This window comes from Heterocephalus glaber, unplaced genomic scaffold, assembly GCF_053883595.1.
Source record: "Heterocephalus glaber isolate CG9 unplaced genomic scaffold, H.glaber_assembly_v1.0 deba00001509, whole genome shotgun sequence".
NCBI lineage: Eukaryota > Metazoa > Chordata > Mammalia > Rodentia > Bathyergidae > Heterocephalus > Heterocephalus glaber.
Window position 1 is genome coordinate 4,244,741 of NW_028258325.1, and position 15,174 is coordinate 4,259,914.

At 49.9% G+C, this 15,174-nt stretch overlaps 1 protein-coding gene across 13 annotated transcripts in view; it reads right to left on the reverse strand.

Annotated features, from left to right (window-relative positions):
* The window catches only part of Evc (EvC ciliary complex subunit 1), a 47,544-nt gene that overhangs the window by 25,670 nt on the left and 6,700 nt on the right, over nucleotides 1-15,174 (reverse strand). For 11 of the 13 annotated variants that reach the window (XR_015441259.1, XR_015441258.1, XR_015441260.1 and 8 more), the window contains 5 exons: nucleotides 10,252-10,335; nucleotides 9,135-9,367; nucleotides 7,081-7,165; nucleotides 4,861-4,956; nucleotides 1,320-1,457 (listed from right to left, as the gene is read on the reverse strand). Coding sequence is in view for 10 of the 13 variants with exons in the window: in XM_087187312.1 (XP_087043438.1) it covers nucleotides 1,320-1,457; nucleotides 4,861-4,956; nucleotides 7,081-7,165; nucleotides 9,135-9,367; nucleotides 10,252-10,335 (636 nt within the window). In the remaining 3 variants the exon portion in view is untranslated. Of the gene's footprint in view, nucleotides 1-1,319; nucleotides 1,458-4,860; nucleotides 4,957-7,080; nucleotides 7,166-9,134; nucleotides 9,368-10,251; nucleotides 10,336-12,973; nucleotides 14,778-14,809; nucleotides 14,877-15,174 lie in introns of those variants that run through there. The other 2 variants (XM_087187315.1, XM_087187316.1) reach the window with 2 other exon arrangements.

A 15,174-nucleotide genomic window follows, 5' to 3' on the forward strand; every position in this document is an offset into this window, starting at 1 on the left:
GACCTCCTGGCAGGATCCAAGATTTGGGGCCACGCTCCCAGACCAGAGCCCGTTCTGGGAGGCCACTGGCACTTTAAGGCCTTGTGAAATCTATGAGCCCTCTCCCTGCTGTTCCACAGTTCTGGGGAGTCACAAGAATCTGGGCTAAGCACTGCTCCTTAGCCATCTCTTCCTGGCTCCCCATTCTAGGGACATCCCTGTGCCCCATGTCCTGTTCCCTAGGCCTCAGTGGGGACCCTCCTCCTCCAGACTTCTCCCCCCAAGGCATCCAAGCCAGACCTCCCATCTCCCCCCCAGCTTGTTGCTCATCTGGATCCTTTGTTGGCAGTGCTGAGCCCTTCTCTCCTCTTCCTCCTGCTCCTGCCCCATGGCATCCCACCACGTCAGCTCTTGGACCTTTCCTTCCTCTCCATCCCTGCTGCAGTTGCCTTCCAGAAGTTCCTGCTGGAGCTGGGTTTGCCCAACAGCACTTAATGGTCCTCCACACAGAGCCCAGGGGCCGGTCTCACATGGAAGCTGGGCCGAGCCACCTCACCTCAAACCTGTGACGCCCACCTTCCAGGCGTGAGATGAGAACCTTGGCTGGACCTGTCTGGCTTTCTTTTGCTCTTGCTGCCTGCTGCCCTCCCTGGATCCCACCTGCAACCTACTGGCCAGCATCCTCCTTCCCTACCTAGCCTTTTGGGGTCCCTTCCTCAATGGAGGGAAGCAATCCTCCCTCCACTGTGCCTCGGTCCTCTCCGTGTACCCTTCTGTCACCACACCTGCAGTCAGGAGTCCTCACAAGCTCACAAAGGGTCTGGCCTGACAACTCCAGGACAAAGCTACTGAACAATGAATGTTGAATTCCCCCCGCCTAACACGAGGAATGACCAAGGGCGTGTGCCAAGGCAATGCCTATTTAACATGCAGTATATGACTGGGGAAGGGGAGTCCCCCCCAAAAAAGGAGGTCTCAAAGCAGCCATCCTCTCTGGAATTTAAACATGCTTTCTATGACGCTTCAAGTTTGAGAAGTGAGTCGCTCACCTCTACCCCACAGGGCAGTAATGACATTGAGGGTCACAGCAATCTTTGCTTCGAATGATAAAAAGATCAATTTAAAATTTAAATGAAAAAAACCAAAAAACCTTTGCTCTGTAAACCTTTGCTCCCTAATTATACTTTCTGCATGGCTTAACTACAGAAGCTGGATCCCTGATCTGGGGCAGAATGCAACAGGGAATTGAATTATTGTGAACACGCTCCTAAGCACCGTCTCTTCAATCTTGCCAATGTCACTGGCCCAGAAACCAAAGGGAGAGAAAAGACATTGCATACGTGGTCCATGAGGTGCTCTGAGGATTCTCTCTCCTTCTTCTCCACGTCTGCCAGGCTGATGTACCCAGAGTCGCTGGTGCCCAGCATTTCCATGTTCGACAGTTTGACCTGAAGTCCCTTCTCTAATTCCTCCAAATCCTGGGAGGAAGAAAGGAAATCAAATAAACAAAGAGAAAATCTACCATGTTTTAAATTCTAGATAAACAAATGCTTTCATTTTCCCCACATTACCAGCAAATTTTTTGTAACAATAATTACATGCTCTAGGTGTTGCCCTGCTTAAGGTTTGATTGATTCAAATTTACTTTCCTCATTAAACACAGAAACTTAAGAATAAAGGATTATTTTGTTCTATACTCCCTTCTCAAAAAGACTAGGCCATACTTAAAAACACTGAAATCACATCTTTCAATCATTACAAAGTCCTAGAAAATGTCATGATTTTTATGGGAAAAGTTTAGGAGGGAAAAGTTTCTTCCATACTCACCTAGTTTCCGTGGGGAAGGTTATATGCTATACCTCAGGGGAGGAAGTGATGTGTACATGATGGGTGGGTTCAAGAACAGGAAGTGAGCACAGTGGCTTAACTTCCACTTCCTTTTTGGGATATACAAATCAGGGGAGCTCACTGTTTTGTTGTGGTCCAGCCCGGATTGAGCAAGGTAGCAAGGCCCTGGTTCCAAGGGCAGAAGGCTGAGGGGGCCCAGTCACACAGGTGTGAGGCAGGAAGCTGAGCTAATTCTGGAATTTAGTATGAGAAAGGCCTCCATGATTACTGTGTCTTCAGCCAATATCAGTAATAAAGCTACATTTCTGTATCTGTCTCGACTCTGTCTCTCAAGTGACTGAATTTGGGAAAAAAATGCGTGAGTCCTCTGTCTTCCTTCAAACCCAACATCCAGGGCAGGAGGCAGATCTCTCTTCTCCAGAGCTGTCGTCACTGTCACATAACCTGTGCAGGTGTGGGCTAGCTTCACTAGGAAAAATAACATGGGTAAAAACTGCTATTGACAGCCTGTACTGAGGGCATATGTGGTTCTAATCCTCACAATAGCTCTACAAGAGACAAAGGATGGCTTTTTCCTGATGGGACCAAGATAAATGGCAAGTTCAGGTATTGTGCCCTAAGACTCTCAGGCAGGAAGAGGTAGTGCTAGGCTTGTCCCACCCTTTAAAATTCTGCGTCATACCACTTTCCTTTTTAAGAGCAGCTGACATTTCTCACCTCTTCTTGTCTTTTTCTAGAAATTCCAAGAATGGTGAGGGCATTAAATGAAATTATACACTTAAAGCACTTAGCTAGACTCCCTCAAAAATGGCAGCCACTACTACAATCAAGTCATTTGTCAGGCATTGTCTTGCAAACCTGTGATGCCAGCTACTCAGGAGGCTGAGGTAGGAGGATTGCAAAGTTGAGCTCAGCCTGGGCAACTTAGTGAGATCTTGTCTCAAAATTTAAAAAAGAAGGGGGTGGGGGAGGGCTGGAAATGTAGCTTAGTAGTAGAGCCCAATATCAAATAGAGGTGGGACTGGGATTTGATCTGAGATCTACAGACTCCATATCTATTCCTGGCATTGTAACATGCAGCATTATTTCATTATCACTATTACTACTGCAAACACCATCAACGTTATCATTGTTTTTATCCTTGGAAAATCATTTAAACCCATCGAGCATCAATTTCTTTAGCTGTTAAATAAAAATCATAAGGCCATTCACAGGGTTGTCATGAAAGTTAAATCATGTACATGAGCACTATGTGCACTGCTGGTGGTCCTGACAGTGGTGCTGAGGAAGAGGACAATGGTGCTGATGACGGAGAGGGTGATGTGTGCCATTCCCCCCGGGGTGGAGGGAGTGATCCTCCCCATGGGATCCAGGGGTTTTGGCGAAGAAACCTCTACCAACCTCCAGTGTCATGGTGGTGGAGATGAGGAAGATGGTGATGACGGTGAAGGCAGTAGCAACAGTAATAGGAATGATACAGACGGTGGTGGTGAGAGTAGCAATGACCATGACAATGACGAATGAAAATGACGGCAGTGGTGGGGCTAAGGGGGTTGATGAAGACGATTCTGGTCATTGTTATGCTTTAGATCTAAAATGTCCCTGAAAGTCTCATGTGATCCGAGATGGGTCTTCCAGGAGGTGACTGATCATGGGGGTGCCATCTTCATTAGAGGATTAATCCATTGATGAGTTCATAGCTGAATGTGCTGTTAGGGCCTGGAGCCTGATTGGAGGTGGGTCCTGGGGTATGACCTGGAAGGGTCTATTGTTGTCCCCAGCTTCTTCCTTCTCTGTCTGGCTTTCCATTCTCTCTGCTTCCTGGCTGCTTTTGGTTGAGCAGCTTTCTTCTGCCAGGCCCTTCTGCCATGCTGTTTCTGTTTTGCAACCAGCTGACCGTGGACTAAACCCTCTGAAACCATGAGCCAAATAAACCTCTCCCTTAAGTTGTGGGTGTTGGGTGTTTTGCCCCAGCAGTGGGAAAGTTACTGATCCAGTGGTGATGGTGGTAACACAATGAAGATGATGAAGATCATGATGATGATGATTATGGTGGTGGGACTATGGCGGTGGTAGTGGTGATAAAGGTACTAGCAGGTATCACAGATCATAATCTGACACTAGGATCCTGAGAGCTTGTAAAAGACATGGATACCCGTGATCATACCATCAGTTTGTAACAGCTGAATTTTGGAAGCAGCCAGTATGTATGCAGAAAATGTGGTATATACACACAATAGAGTACTATCCAGTCACAGAGTGATAAATCTGAGTCATTCATAGAAAAGTGGGTGGCTCTTAAGGCCATAATGCTAAGTGAAATAAATCAGACGCAGAAGGTTAAATACTCCATGGTTTCTCTCAAATGAGAGACCCAACGTCTAAATAATCTAAAGAGACAAATAAAAGAGAAACAATAGGAAACAGGAGGTAGACTTTGTGGATCTTGGAAGGGGATCTTGAGACTGAGGCTCAGGGGACAGCCAAGAGTGCAGATGGGGATAAAAATGACTGCAATGGAATCTGTAGATGGCCCAGTGTCTCAGGATGAATAGAAGGATCAGATATTGCAAACATAAAACAAAAAAGATAGAGCCAGTATTCCAACTACACCAGGGCTTACTCCAAGCCCTGTCTGGGCTGTGTATGAAACTGGGTCTTTTCTAGAAAAGACCAAGAAGAGTAGAATACAAAGTAGTAGCAGCAGTTACAATCAATGAACATATTTTATTCTTAAAAATACCCCCAAACTTGTGCAGAAATAACACTTACAGAGATTGTCATTCAACAGTGCATATGGCAAACATTTATTTGTCTCTTTTGCCTGCTTTGAATATTTTAACACATTTTAGATATTACACATTCTTTTTTATATGTTTGTATACATGCATTTATACATCATTAAAAAACCCACAGTGTAATAAACTATTTTTTTATAGAAAAGCGAAAATACTTTTGTGTTGTATATCATATGTATTATTATTATGTGTACCTATTTTATAAGTTACTTTGCAATATAGGTTAATGACTTACATGTTCTTGTTTTGAAAGAATCTTCTGGTGCAACTCATCATCTGACTTCTTAGGAAGAAGGTCCAGGAGGCACAGTTTAAAAATCTGAATAAACATCTGTTGGTAAAAAGGGAAAGTTAGTAAGAGAAAGGTTTGAACAGCAGTAACTTTCTTCCTGTTTCTCTCCTCCTCCCTCCTTTCCCCTTCTCTTTCCTCTTTCTCCCTCCCTCTGTCTGTCTCTCCCTTCATATACAAGCTGTGATTGAAAAATATGGTGAATATTTCAAGTTTTAAAGAAACTATTACAGTAAAAGACACTGCCATGAATCCTCTCCAAACTCCTCCTCTCACTTTGGGCACATTCATCCCACCATTCTTGCCACTTTCTGCAGCAGCTCTGGAGTCCTGTTTTGTGTGTCTTTAGTTGTGCTGTCCCAACTGCCTCCATGTCCTGAGTGGATTCAAAACATTTCCTTTTCATTTGACTTTGGGGAGGAGCCAGAGGTTGCACAGTGCCAGATCTGGTGAATAAGGTGGACGAGGACACAGCGTCATGACTTTCAAACCTGTCTTTCTCAGCACTGGCCAGCAACATTCACCATATTTTTGATCACACTTCATAAAGACACTCACAAAAGAAGACTTCCAGAACTGCTTCAGAAAAATGGCAGCAACAATGGGATGAGAGTCTTTGAAGTAAGGAAGAGGATTTTGAGGGGGATTCATGGCAATATGTCACTTACTGTAATAAATTTTTTAATACTTTAAACATTCACCACTTATTGTATTCATTCACCTTTGTACTTGTTTGAAGCAGGAAAAGACTTCTGATTACACATTGACACGTCAGCCTACGTCGGATGCATTTTAGTGACGGTGCTAAAGAATCTTTCACTTTTTCCTCATACATTTATTCATCAAGTATTTACTAGGTGCCTACTGTGTGTAAGGCCCCTGGTCCCCATTTCCACAGGAGTCAAGACCCCTCCACCTCCTGTCCTAACAGATGGAGACCAAACAGGGCCCCCTAGGTGGGGGGCCGCGAAAGCCCAAGGGTTGCTGTCAACTCCAGCCCTGTGCTGCAGAAGCTGATGTCACTGCACCCAGCAGGAAGTGGAGGCCACACAGCTGTCCAGGGCGGGCAGCAACAGTGGGCAGCTCTGTGACAGCAGGCTGAGGCTCCCCAGGACCTCTGCTGGCCAGCTGCATGGGGCTCTGAGGACAGAAGTCACTGGTCCTTCTGGGGAGCATGGAGCCTTTGAGAGAACAGCCAGGGTCCCTGCCCCCACGGAGACCAGCTGTGGCCCACAGAAAGCAGCATGCGACACATGCCTGGGGACCTCTGTAGGCATGACATAGAGGGTAAGGAGGCCCGCTGTGTTCCTTGAATTCTAGCGTCATTTGTGGGTTCACACACTGCCACCTGCCTAAAGGCCAGGCCTGCCCACGTGGAGTTTGCTCTCTTCCCTCTGTTCCACAGCCCAGGGCGCTGTAGGGGAGTCTGTGCTTCTTCTGTATTCCCTTCCTCTTCCCTACAGGCTTTGTCCCGTGCCCTGCCTCTGGAGGTCCCTGTCCTCCTCCAGTAATGCAGAGAATCTGTCCCAGGGAGGACGCATTGCTCTTTGCAACTCCCACAGTCCCGGTATGAAGACTCAGAGTCTCTCTCTGGTCTCGCTGGCAGATCTGGTCAGACAGCAGGCACATGAGCACTGCAATCCTGTGCTCCTGATGTTCATGCTCCGTGTCCTCATTTATTCACTCAGAGGACACTAGCTCCATCTGCAGCTCTCTGACTTCGGCCAAGTCTTCCTCTCTGTGCCTCAGTTTCCTCCACTAATAATGGCAGCACCTGCCTCTCTGTCTTGTGGTGAGGTCAATGCAATGGCCTGTGTAATACCTCCAGGGGCTAGCACATAGCAGGCACTCAATAAACGAGTGCTCATCAATATTATTAGCATGGTTATTGCCCTTTCAAAAGTGTTGTCCTCTTTGGAACAGCTCTCCTCTGTTCTCCATCCAGGGAGTGGCGCTCACCGTTCTGCTCAGCCCCAACTCTAGTTAAAGTAAGGCCGGACCTGCTCTCCCATGCCACGCTCTGAGGCCTGACACAGCACGCCCTTCCCCAGACTGCTCCTCTTCACTGAAGTCTGTATCCCAAGGGCCTCTGGGGCTCAGGAACACAGACAACCTCTCCTCCTCGTTCCCAACCCCAGGAGAGGGAGAGCCACGTTCCCCACCTACCATGTGCTGCTCCTGCCTCAGCGCAGCATCCAAGAGCTTCATGTCTTTGAGGTGAAGGTTATAGATACATAGCTCGATGTCTGCACTGAAGGAGCCAAAGAAGCAGGAGAGATGGTGTTATGGTTTAGGTCTAGAATGTCCCCCAAAAGTCTCCTGTGCTCAGAGTGGGGCTTTTGGAAGGTGACTGGATAATGGGATGCTCTACTCATTAGCGGATTCATCCATTGATGAGTTAATGGCTGACTGTGCTGTTAGTTAGGAGGTGCTGGGGCCTGGCTGGAGGAAGTGGGTCACTGGAAATGTGACCTGAAAAGGTATATTCATGTCTAGGCTCCTCCCTTCTCTCTCTTTGATTCCTGGATGCTGTGATGTGAAGAGCTTTCCTCGGATAAATCTTTCCACCATAATGTTTCTGCCTTGCAGCCAACCCACCATGGACTAAACCCTCTGAAAGCATGAGTCAACTAAACTTCTCCTTTAAGTTGTGGATGTTGGTATTTTGTCTCAGCAATGGGCAAGTGATGATGGTGATGAGAAGACTGATAACTACACAATGATGGTGATGATGGTGGTCATGGTGACGGTGCAGAGCAAGGGAGGGCATGGTGATATTGGTGGCAGTGGTTGGGAGGATAAAAATGACACTATTGATATGACGATGGAAAGGTGTATTCTTGTCCTGGCTCCTCCCTTCTCTTTCTACGTCCTGGCCACCATGACATGGGGAGCTTTGCTCCACTAGACCCTAACACCGTGCTTTTCTGTCTTGGAGCCAGCCATGGACTGAACCCACTGGAAACTGAATTGAATAAACCTTTCTCTCTTTGAGTTTTGGGTGTTAGGTTTTGTGTCCCAGGCCTGGGAAAGTGACTAAGATGGAAGGGCAGTGTGTCGGTGGGAGGAGAGAGGTCAGTGCACTGCAGGGTGTGTCCTGGCCCTCATTCTGCAGTGCTGACGCTCCTCACACCCCCAAGGGTGACAGAAAGGAGGCCAGCGAGCTGCTGGGCACACCCTAATGGCCAAAGAGAATGGTGTCAGCATCCCACATCCTCCCTGGAACACTGTCACCTCTGTCACCACATGACCTGTTCCCTCAGTGCCACTTCACAGATGAGGAAACTGACCCAGGGAAGATAGGACCTGGGTCAGGTGATGGCCACAAGGTCGCCTTTTTGAACCTTTTTGTCCCTGAGAAGCAAACACATTTTAAATGACAACGCACCCACCCAAGGGTGACAAATGCTGAAGAGCAGCCACTGCACAGCAGGGCTGGCCTGCTCACCCACCCCGGAAGCTTGCTTTTGCTACAGCTCTCTCCCTTAGGCCACCTTCAGGGTCCACACTGAACTCAAAGCCTTGGACCCACCCCTTCTCAGTCCTGAGCCAAGCTGGGCCTTGTTCATCCAGCCCAGGCTCCTGGAACTGTAGAACAGAGTGGTCTGAGGAATGCAGCCCGAGCCTGCTCTGGGCTGAAGCTTGGTGCTTTGGAGCACAAGCTTGGAAGATGAGATGTCTGGGTTAACAAAACTCCCTCCCTCTCTGCTGTGTGTCCTTGGGGAAGTGACTCAGCTTCTTTGTGTCTTGCTCCCATCTTCGTGAAGTGGGGCGAACCGGCGGCATCTGCCTCGCTGGGTCGTTGGGGGAACACTCCCTGATTCCTACTTATGGCCCACGGAACCCGGTCCAGGCTGCCCTGCTGGGCAACAGGGCAGAGGGGCCAGCAGCAGGGACCCGGGCCTTGGTTCATGAGGTCACTGCTTCCACCAAGCAATGAGCATCTGCCCTGTCCTCCGAAGGTGCCCATCACGGCCCGCTGCGGCTGCAGTGCCCAGGGCACACCTGCGCTGAGCAAGGGCCCCTGTCCCTCCCAGGGCACAGGCCTGACCCTGTCACTCCAGCATCATCAACGCTGTGTGCACAGTGAGTGACTAGAGCATCTGGGGTCCCAGCTCTGACCCTGGCCACTGTGTGTCCCGGCAGGAGCCACTTAACCTCTCTGGGGCTCTGTCTGCCCTGAACTCTGAGCCCGGGCCCTCCCTACCCACGGTGCCTACCTCTCGCAGGCCAGCACCTCAGGGAAGCTGCCGACCCGCAGGAAGGCACGGCACAGCAGCCTGTCCTCACTGGCGGCGGAGCGGGAGCTGCAGGAGGAGCTGCAGTCCTCTTTCTCGGCAGGGCTCAGGCTGCCCAGGCTGCTGGACGGCGAGGGCCCCCCTGGCTGGTGTGGCAGGGCTGTTGGCTTCAGGGTCTCGTGCAGGGACGGGTTGGAGGACCCGTCAGCCAGGGGCTGGAAGCAGAGCAGCCCATTAGTCTAGGGAGGCAGCTGCACTGAGACGCGTGCTGGAGGCTGGTGGCGGGTGGGGCCTGGCTGTGGCAGGCTGCTCATGGCCCAGGGTCTCAGCCACAGCCAGGCTCCAGGGACCCGCATCGCAGCTCATTTGTCCCATGAGCCCAGCCCCAGGCTTCTACCTCAAAAACCTCACCTGGCTGTGTTTCCCAACACCCACCTGCACCCGCATCCAGCGGCTGGCCTGACCTCTCCCGAGCAGCCTGCCCACGTGCTGTGACCGGTGTCTGTCCCCACACCCGCTGATCTGCACACCTGCTTTGCTCCTCCCACAGGGACACCTTCAGGCCCAGGTCTCCAGGGGCTCCTCTGCCCTCCCTCAGCCCCCAGTGTCACATGCCCATCTCCTGCTGCCCAATCTGAGCCGGCCATGCTGGCTGCAGCTCCAGACCCTCTCGTCATGCCTGTTTCCAGGTCTCCCCAGACTCTGGCCCCCCTGCCTAGAGCAGCCTCGTTCCTTGCTTGCTGGGCTGAATCGCTCCTCCCTCTCTGCACCAACTTCTCCTGGTCGATGGTCTCCCAGCTGCAGAAAGCCCCAGGGCTCCTGCCAGGCTGCCTGCCAGGGCCAGCAATGGTTACTGCTCATGTGTAAACGCCCTTCATCCACCAACCACGCCACACAGCTAAGTAAAGTGCTCGGGTCCGACTGCGTGTTCCAGGGACAGGGCCGTGAACTATAGCCAGTTAAAGGTTCTGTGGAAAATGACCTGCCATAAAACCCTTGAATAGGACTGAAAATCACAGATTTAATCCCTCCACCCCACCCCAAACTCTAGGAGATTCCAGAGTTAACTGCATTTCTAAGAAGGAGCTCAGAATCTCACCCGGAACTTCTGATTGATAGGGTAAATGACCTTGGCCTTCATCGCAAATGCTGTGATGTTACTGTTGAAAGGCGGCTCACATTCCTGGGAAGCAGAGAGAATAAATGGCACAGGAGGCTTTCAGGAGAATGAAGGAAAACTGCCAAGAGTCTCCAAAATGCCATATGCTAATCCTAACAGGGGCTTCAAGAAGGCACCACGATAGGCCCAATGAGATCCGTGTAAGTGCTCACCTCCTAGGAGGACGGATGAACAGGTAGAGATGGACCAATGGATGGGCGGGCACGTGGATGGATGGGTGAACAGATGGTTAGGTGGGTGGATGGATGAAAGGATGAATGGATGCACATAGACAGACGGATAGAGGGATGAACAAAATATGGATGAAGAGAAGGAGGGGAAGACGGGTTGATGGGTGGGTGGGTGGATGATGGAGGTATGAGTGGATATATTGACAAATTCTTGGACAGATGGTGTCATTTAATTCTGATTCTTCAGCTTTGGAAGTAATAAGGATTTTAACAACTTGACACTAATTAACAAGAGTTTTTTAAAGAATTGTGAACCATCTTTAAATGGAAAAAGTGAACACATGAAATAATTTTAAGGCACGAGGAGTTAGTCCTAGCTTTCTGAAGCACAGTAGTTAACTACCGCCTACAACAATTTATGATGTATTTCAAAACAACTGGTGGAGCAGTCTGGTTTCCTGGCACATCAAAATGATAAATTTCGAGGAGAGGGAAATGCTAATTGCCCTTATTTTATCAATACAGGTAGTAAATTATCATATGGTACTGCGTAAATACGTACAGTGATTAATTGTCAATTAAAAATGGTTGGTTAAAAAATTTAGCATTGTTAGGGTCTAAACACATGGGGCATCATACACACAAGATTCTGGATTACACCCTAAAACAAAAAAGAAGTGGTCCAGCATGTCTTTGAACTTCACGCAGCCTCCATTTTCCCAGGCATAAAGAGGTCCAGGGTGTCTGTCCCCAAGGACTGCAGGGACCAGGCACCCACCTGAGGGGTCAGAACAGAGGTGCTAAGGCCCAGGCAGCTGGTGTAGCTCTGGTCACGAGCTCCTCTCCCCCTGCTGGGGAGTCGCCTCCTCTGAGAAGCCTCCCCTGACTCCAGCAGGATGGACTTGTTCCCAGCCTGCCCTGTCTCCCCCAAGCCTGGTGCCTCTCTCTCACCCACAGGCTCACCCCCTGCAGGTCCCTGAATCTTTGCTTGGGAACCAGCAGGCGAGGAGTGGCGGCAGGAGGCTCCCCCTTCAAGCAGTCTCCTCTGCTGCAGGCCTCGCTTTCTGGCCTCGCCCTGAAGGAAGAGCTGCAGAGAATGTGACCAGTCTCCAGCTGCCAGGCCCACCCCGGCCCAGACACCTGCTCAGGGACTCAGGAGTTCATCTGTGACTCACACTGCAGTGCTGACCTAGGAGCTGAGGAGCCACAATGCACCCTGTATAAAAGGTGATCACAGCTTCAGCAAATGTTTAAATAAAGTGTTTACAGTATCACAAGAAAAGATGCACTGGGCCCGGGGATTTAGCTCAGTGGTTTCGCCACCTGCCGTGCTAGCGCAAGGACCCGAGTTTGATCCCCAATACCAAAAAAAAAGAGAAAAGATGCATTGCCATGAGTCCTCCTCAAACTCCTCCTTCTCACTTCTAGCACACTTAACTCACGATTCTTGCCACTTTCTGAAGCAGCTCTGGACTTCTCTTTCCTGAATGTTTTTACGAGGTGAGATTAAAAAAATACAGTAAGTGCTGCTGCCCAGTGCCAGCCAATGGAAGGGCGGCTTAGAAAAGCATTACAGTGCGTCCTCATCCAGCTTACTCACCCGATCCGGCACCGAGTGACTCTGGCTCCTCCCCAACATCAAAATGACCATGAGAGGGAAAAGTTTGGAAGCAATTCAGGACCTTGAGGAAGCCACAACAGCACAGCTAAAGGCACTCAGGAAAGAGGACTCCAGAGCTGCTGCAGAAAGTGGCGAGGTCGATGGGATGAGTGTGTTCAAAGCCAGGGAGAGTGTTTTGAGGGGGATTCTTGGCAACATGTCTTTTACTGCAATAATCTTGCCTCAGCCCCCGGCCCTTGCTTTGTGGATTTTTAGACTTCCTACAGAGGTGAAAAGAAGTGAGGAAAGGGGTGAAAGACAGGAGGAAAGCCTGGCCTCTGCCTGCCTGTAGCTCATCTTCTAAAGGAGAGATGAAAAACAGAAATTGCACTTGGTGTGAAAAACATAAAGAAAAAGAGTCGGAGCTGGGCCAGCTGCGACCTGTGAAGCAGCAGCCTGGGGTGGGAGCCGGGAACAGGAGCCTAGGCAGGGCATTGAGGCTGCCCAGTCGGTGGTGGCTCCACCCTGTGGACACCTGAATCTTCCACCCCTCTCACCTGCAGCCTGCAGTGCCCTGAAGGGCAGGGCCTGAGGGATGTCAGTCTTGGCTGGGGGAGGAAGTGGCCAGGAGCCCTTGGCATAAGGGATCAAGAACAGGGGTCTGCTACCCAAACAGGACCAAAGGACTTTAGTTTTTCAAAGCTGTGTTATAAAAGTTCAGGTGTTCTCCACATTCCCAAACTCCCCTGCTGAGGAAATACAATTACTCAGAAAACTGGTTGTAGCACAAATTTGCAGTTGAGCTGAAGCAATGCAATCATTTGGAAAATTGGTTAGAGCATAATTGTAGGAGAAAAGCCATTTTGCTCACCGACATAAAGGTGTTGTTTGCAGTACATGCATAAGTGCACCCCGCAGTGGGTCAGTGTCCTCTCCCTCTCCACAGCAGAGGTGGGGACGGAGAGCCAGGCTACGGGAAGCAGCTTCAGAGCCCGTGGATTTCCCTGTGCAGTTCTGGCTCACAGGAGCTACTCATTAAGCAGAGGTCACGTGAGCAGTGCAGGGGCCAGACTGCCCGGGTTGGCTGCATATTAGTATGCAAGCGAGGCGTCCAGAACAGCCCGTTACACTGGAGTCTGCAGCAGGGGGCGCTCTGTCCAGCCAGCCCAACAGGCAAACACTAACTTAACTCAGGACAATGATTAGCCTGGTAATGGGCATAGCTGAATAGTTAGCAAGTAAAACATTAATTACTGGGCAGGAAAAACACAAGTTGACCGCCCAGGGGGTAGAAAGACATGTTCTTGCCCTGCAAACACTGAAGGGAACATATTAGAGAACCCCAGGGATGGTGCAGAAGGAATCACTGTGACCTCATTGTAAAACTGAGGTGTCTGAGTACAGGCGGTGAAGTTTCTTACCCAACATCCCATAATAGCAGAACTGGGATGGGGTTTAGTGCTGGTTCCCAAGGCCAGGGCGAGTGGGGTTGTTTCTTATTTTTCTTATTAACAGTTATATCAAGATGGAATCTGTACATCTGCACTGTACAGGTCACCCATGTGCAGTATATAATTTGATAATTTTCAGTATCTTTCCGGAGAGGAGTGACTGTCACCATGGCCAATTTCAGAAATGTTTGCCGAACCAAAGAGAAACCTTGATAACAATCACCTCCAGAACAATCAGTTCTGGACATTTCCTATGAATGGAAATTTGCCAGTGGTATTCAACTGCTCTTTCACTTAGCATAACAATTTCAAGGTTCTTCTACAATGTGCAGTAGCATCTATCAGCACTTCATTCCTTTTTATTGGCAAGTAATATTCCTTTGTGCAGTGTGACCACATTGCATTTACCTTACTGTTAGTCAATGGCCATTTGGGTTCTTTTCCCATTTTGGCTGCTGAGGACAGTACTGGGAGAACTTTTGGGTCCATGCTGTATGGACATCTGTCTCCTTTCTGTGGGCAGGGTTTTAATAGTATGACAGGAGGATGGGGGAGACAGAGAGACAGACAGACAGACACCACACATAGGGACTCACACACTGTCACAAGGTGACCTCCCAAGCCTCCAGACCCCAGAGATCCATGTGGAGTCAGGGACTGAGGGCTGTGCAGAGACACACTGATGCACGCGCGCGCGCACACACACACACACACACACACACGTGCACGGTCAAACACACAGGAACAGAGACAGGGAGCAGGGGTAGGGGCAGGGATGCATAGCACTGTGAGGAGTGCCAGCCCTGCTCAGGAACACAGGGAGCTCCCTCTCCATCTCTAGGACCTCCAGCTCAGCTCGGGGCCACCCTCCCTTCTACAGGGTCCACAGGGTCCTGTCACCATCATAAGGACAGGCCTGGGAAGCACAGGCGGGGTGACTGAGCGTCACCAGTAGCTGAGGCCCTGATGTCTGACCTCTAGTCAGGTTCGTCTCTCACCAGCGCCCTCTCCTCTGCAGTCAATCGGATTGTGGAACGAGATGATGGTGATGTAAAGTGGCAGTGGCCGATGGCCTGGGGACAGCGGCACTTGCTGGGCAGAGGCCAGACAGAGCCAGGAACAAGACTCAGCTGGCCACTCCCCAGGTATAGGCCTGGGGAAAGCACCTATCTCCCTGAGCCTCAGTTTCCTCATTTGGAAAATGAGGACAAGAAGAACTGTGTGAGATAACCCACAGGGGTGGTTACATCACTCACCAAGGAGACAGGAACAACCATGTGGTATCAGCAGGCACTAAAAATGCCACTTCCACCTTTTCCTTCCCTAGGAGACAAATTTGCAATGCTTTTCAGGGAACCAGGGAGAGAGTAGAAATGTCTCATCCTCACCCCCCAGAGAGCTCCCCAGGGTGATGCTGTACGGGTGCAGGTAGGCTGCGTGGACCCTGGAAGGAATAGGGGGACTCTGCCTGGAGTTTAACATCCTGTCCGGGGTACAGCACTTCTTCCCAAGATATTTACTTGAAAGAAATAAGTGAAAAGAGACTTACTTATATGTTCTTGGCAGCCTTGCCCATAAGAGCCAAATATGGCGAACCATTCCATCCAGCAACCAAATGCCC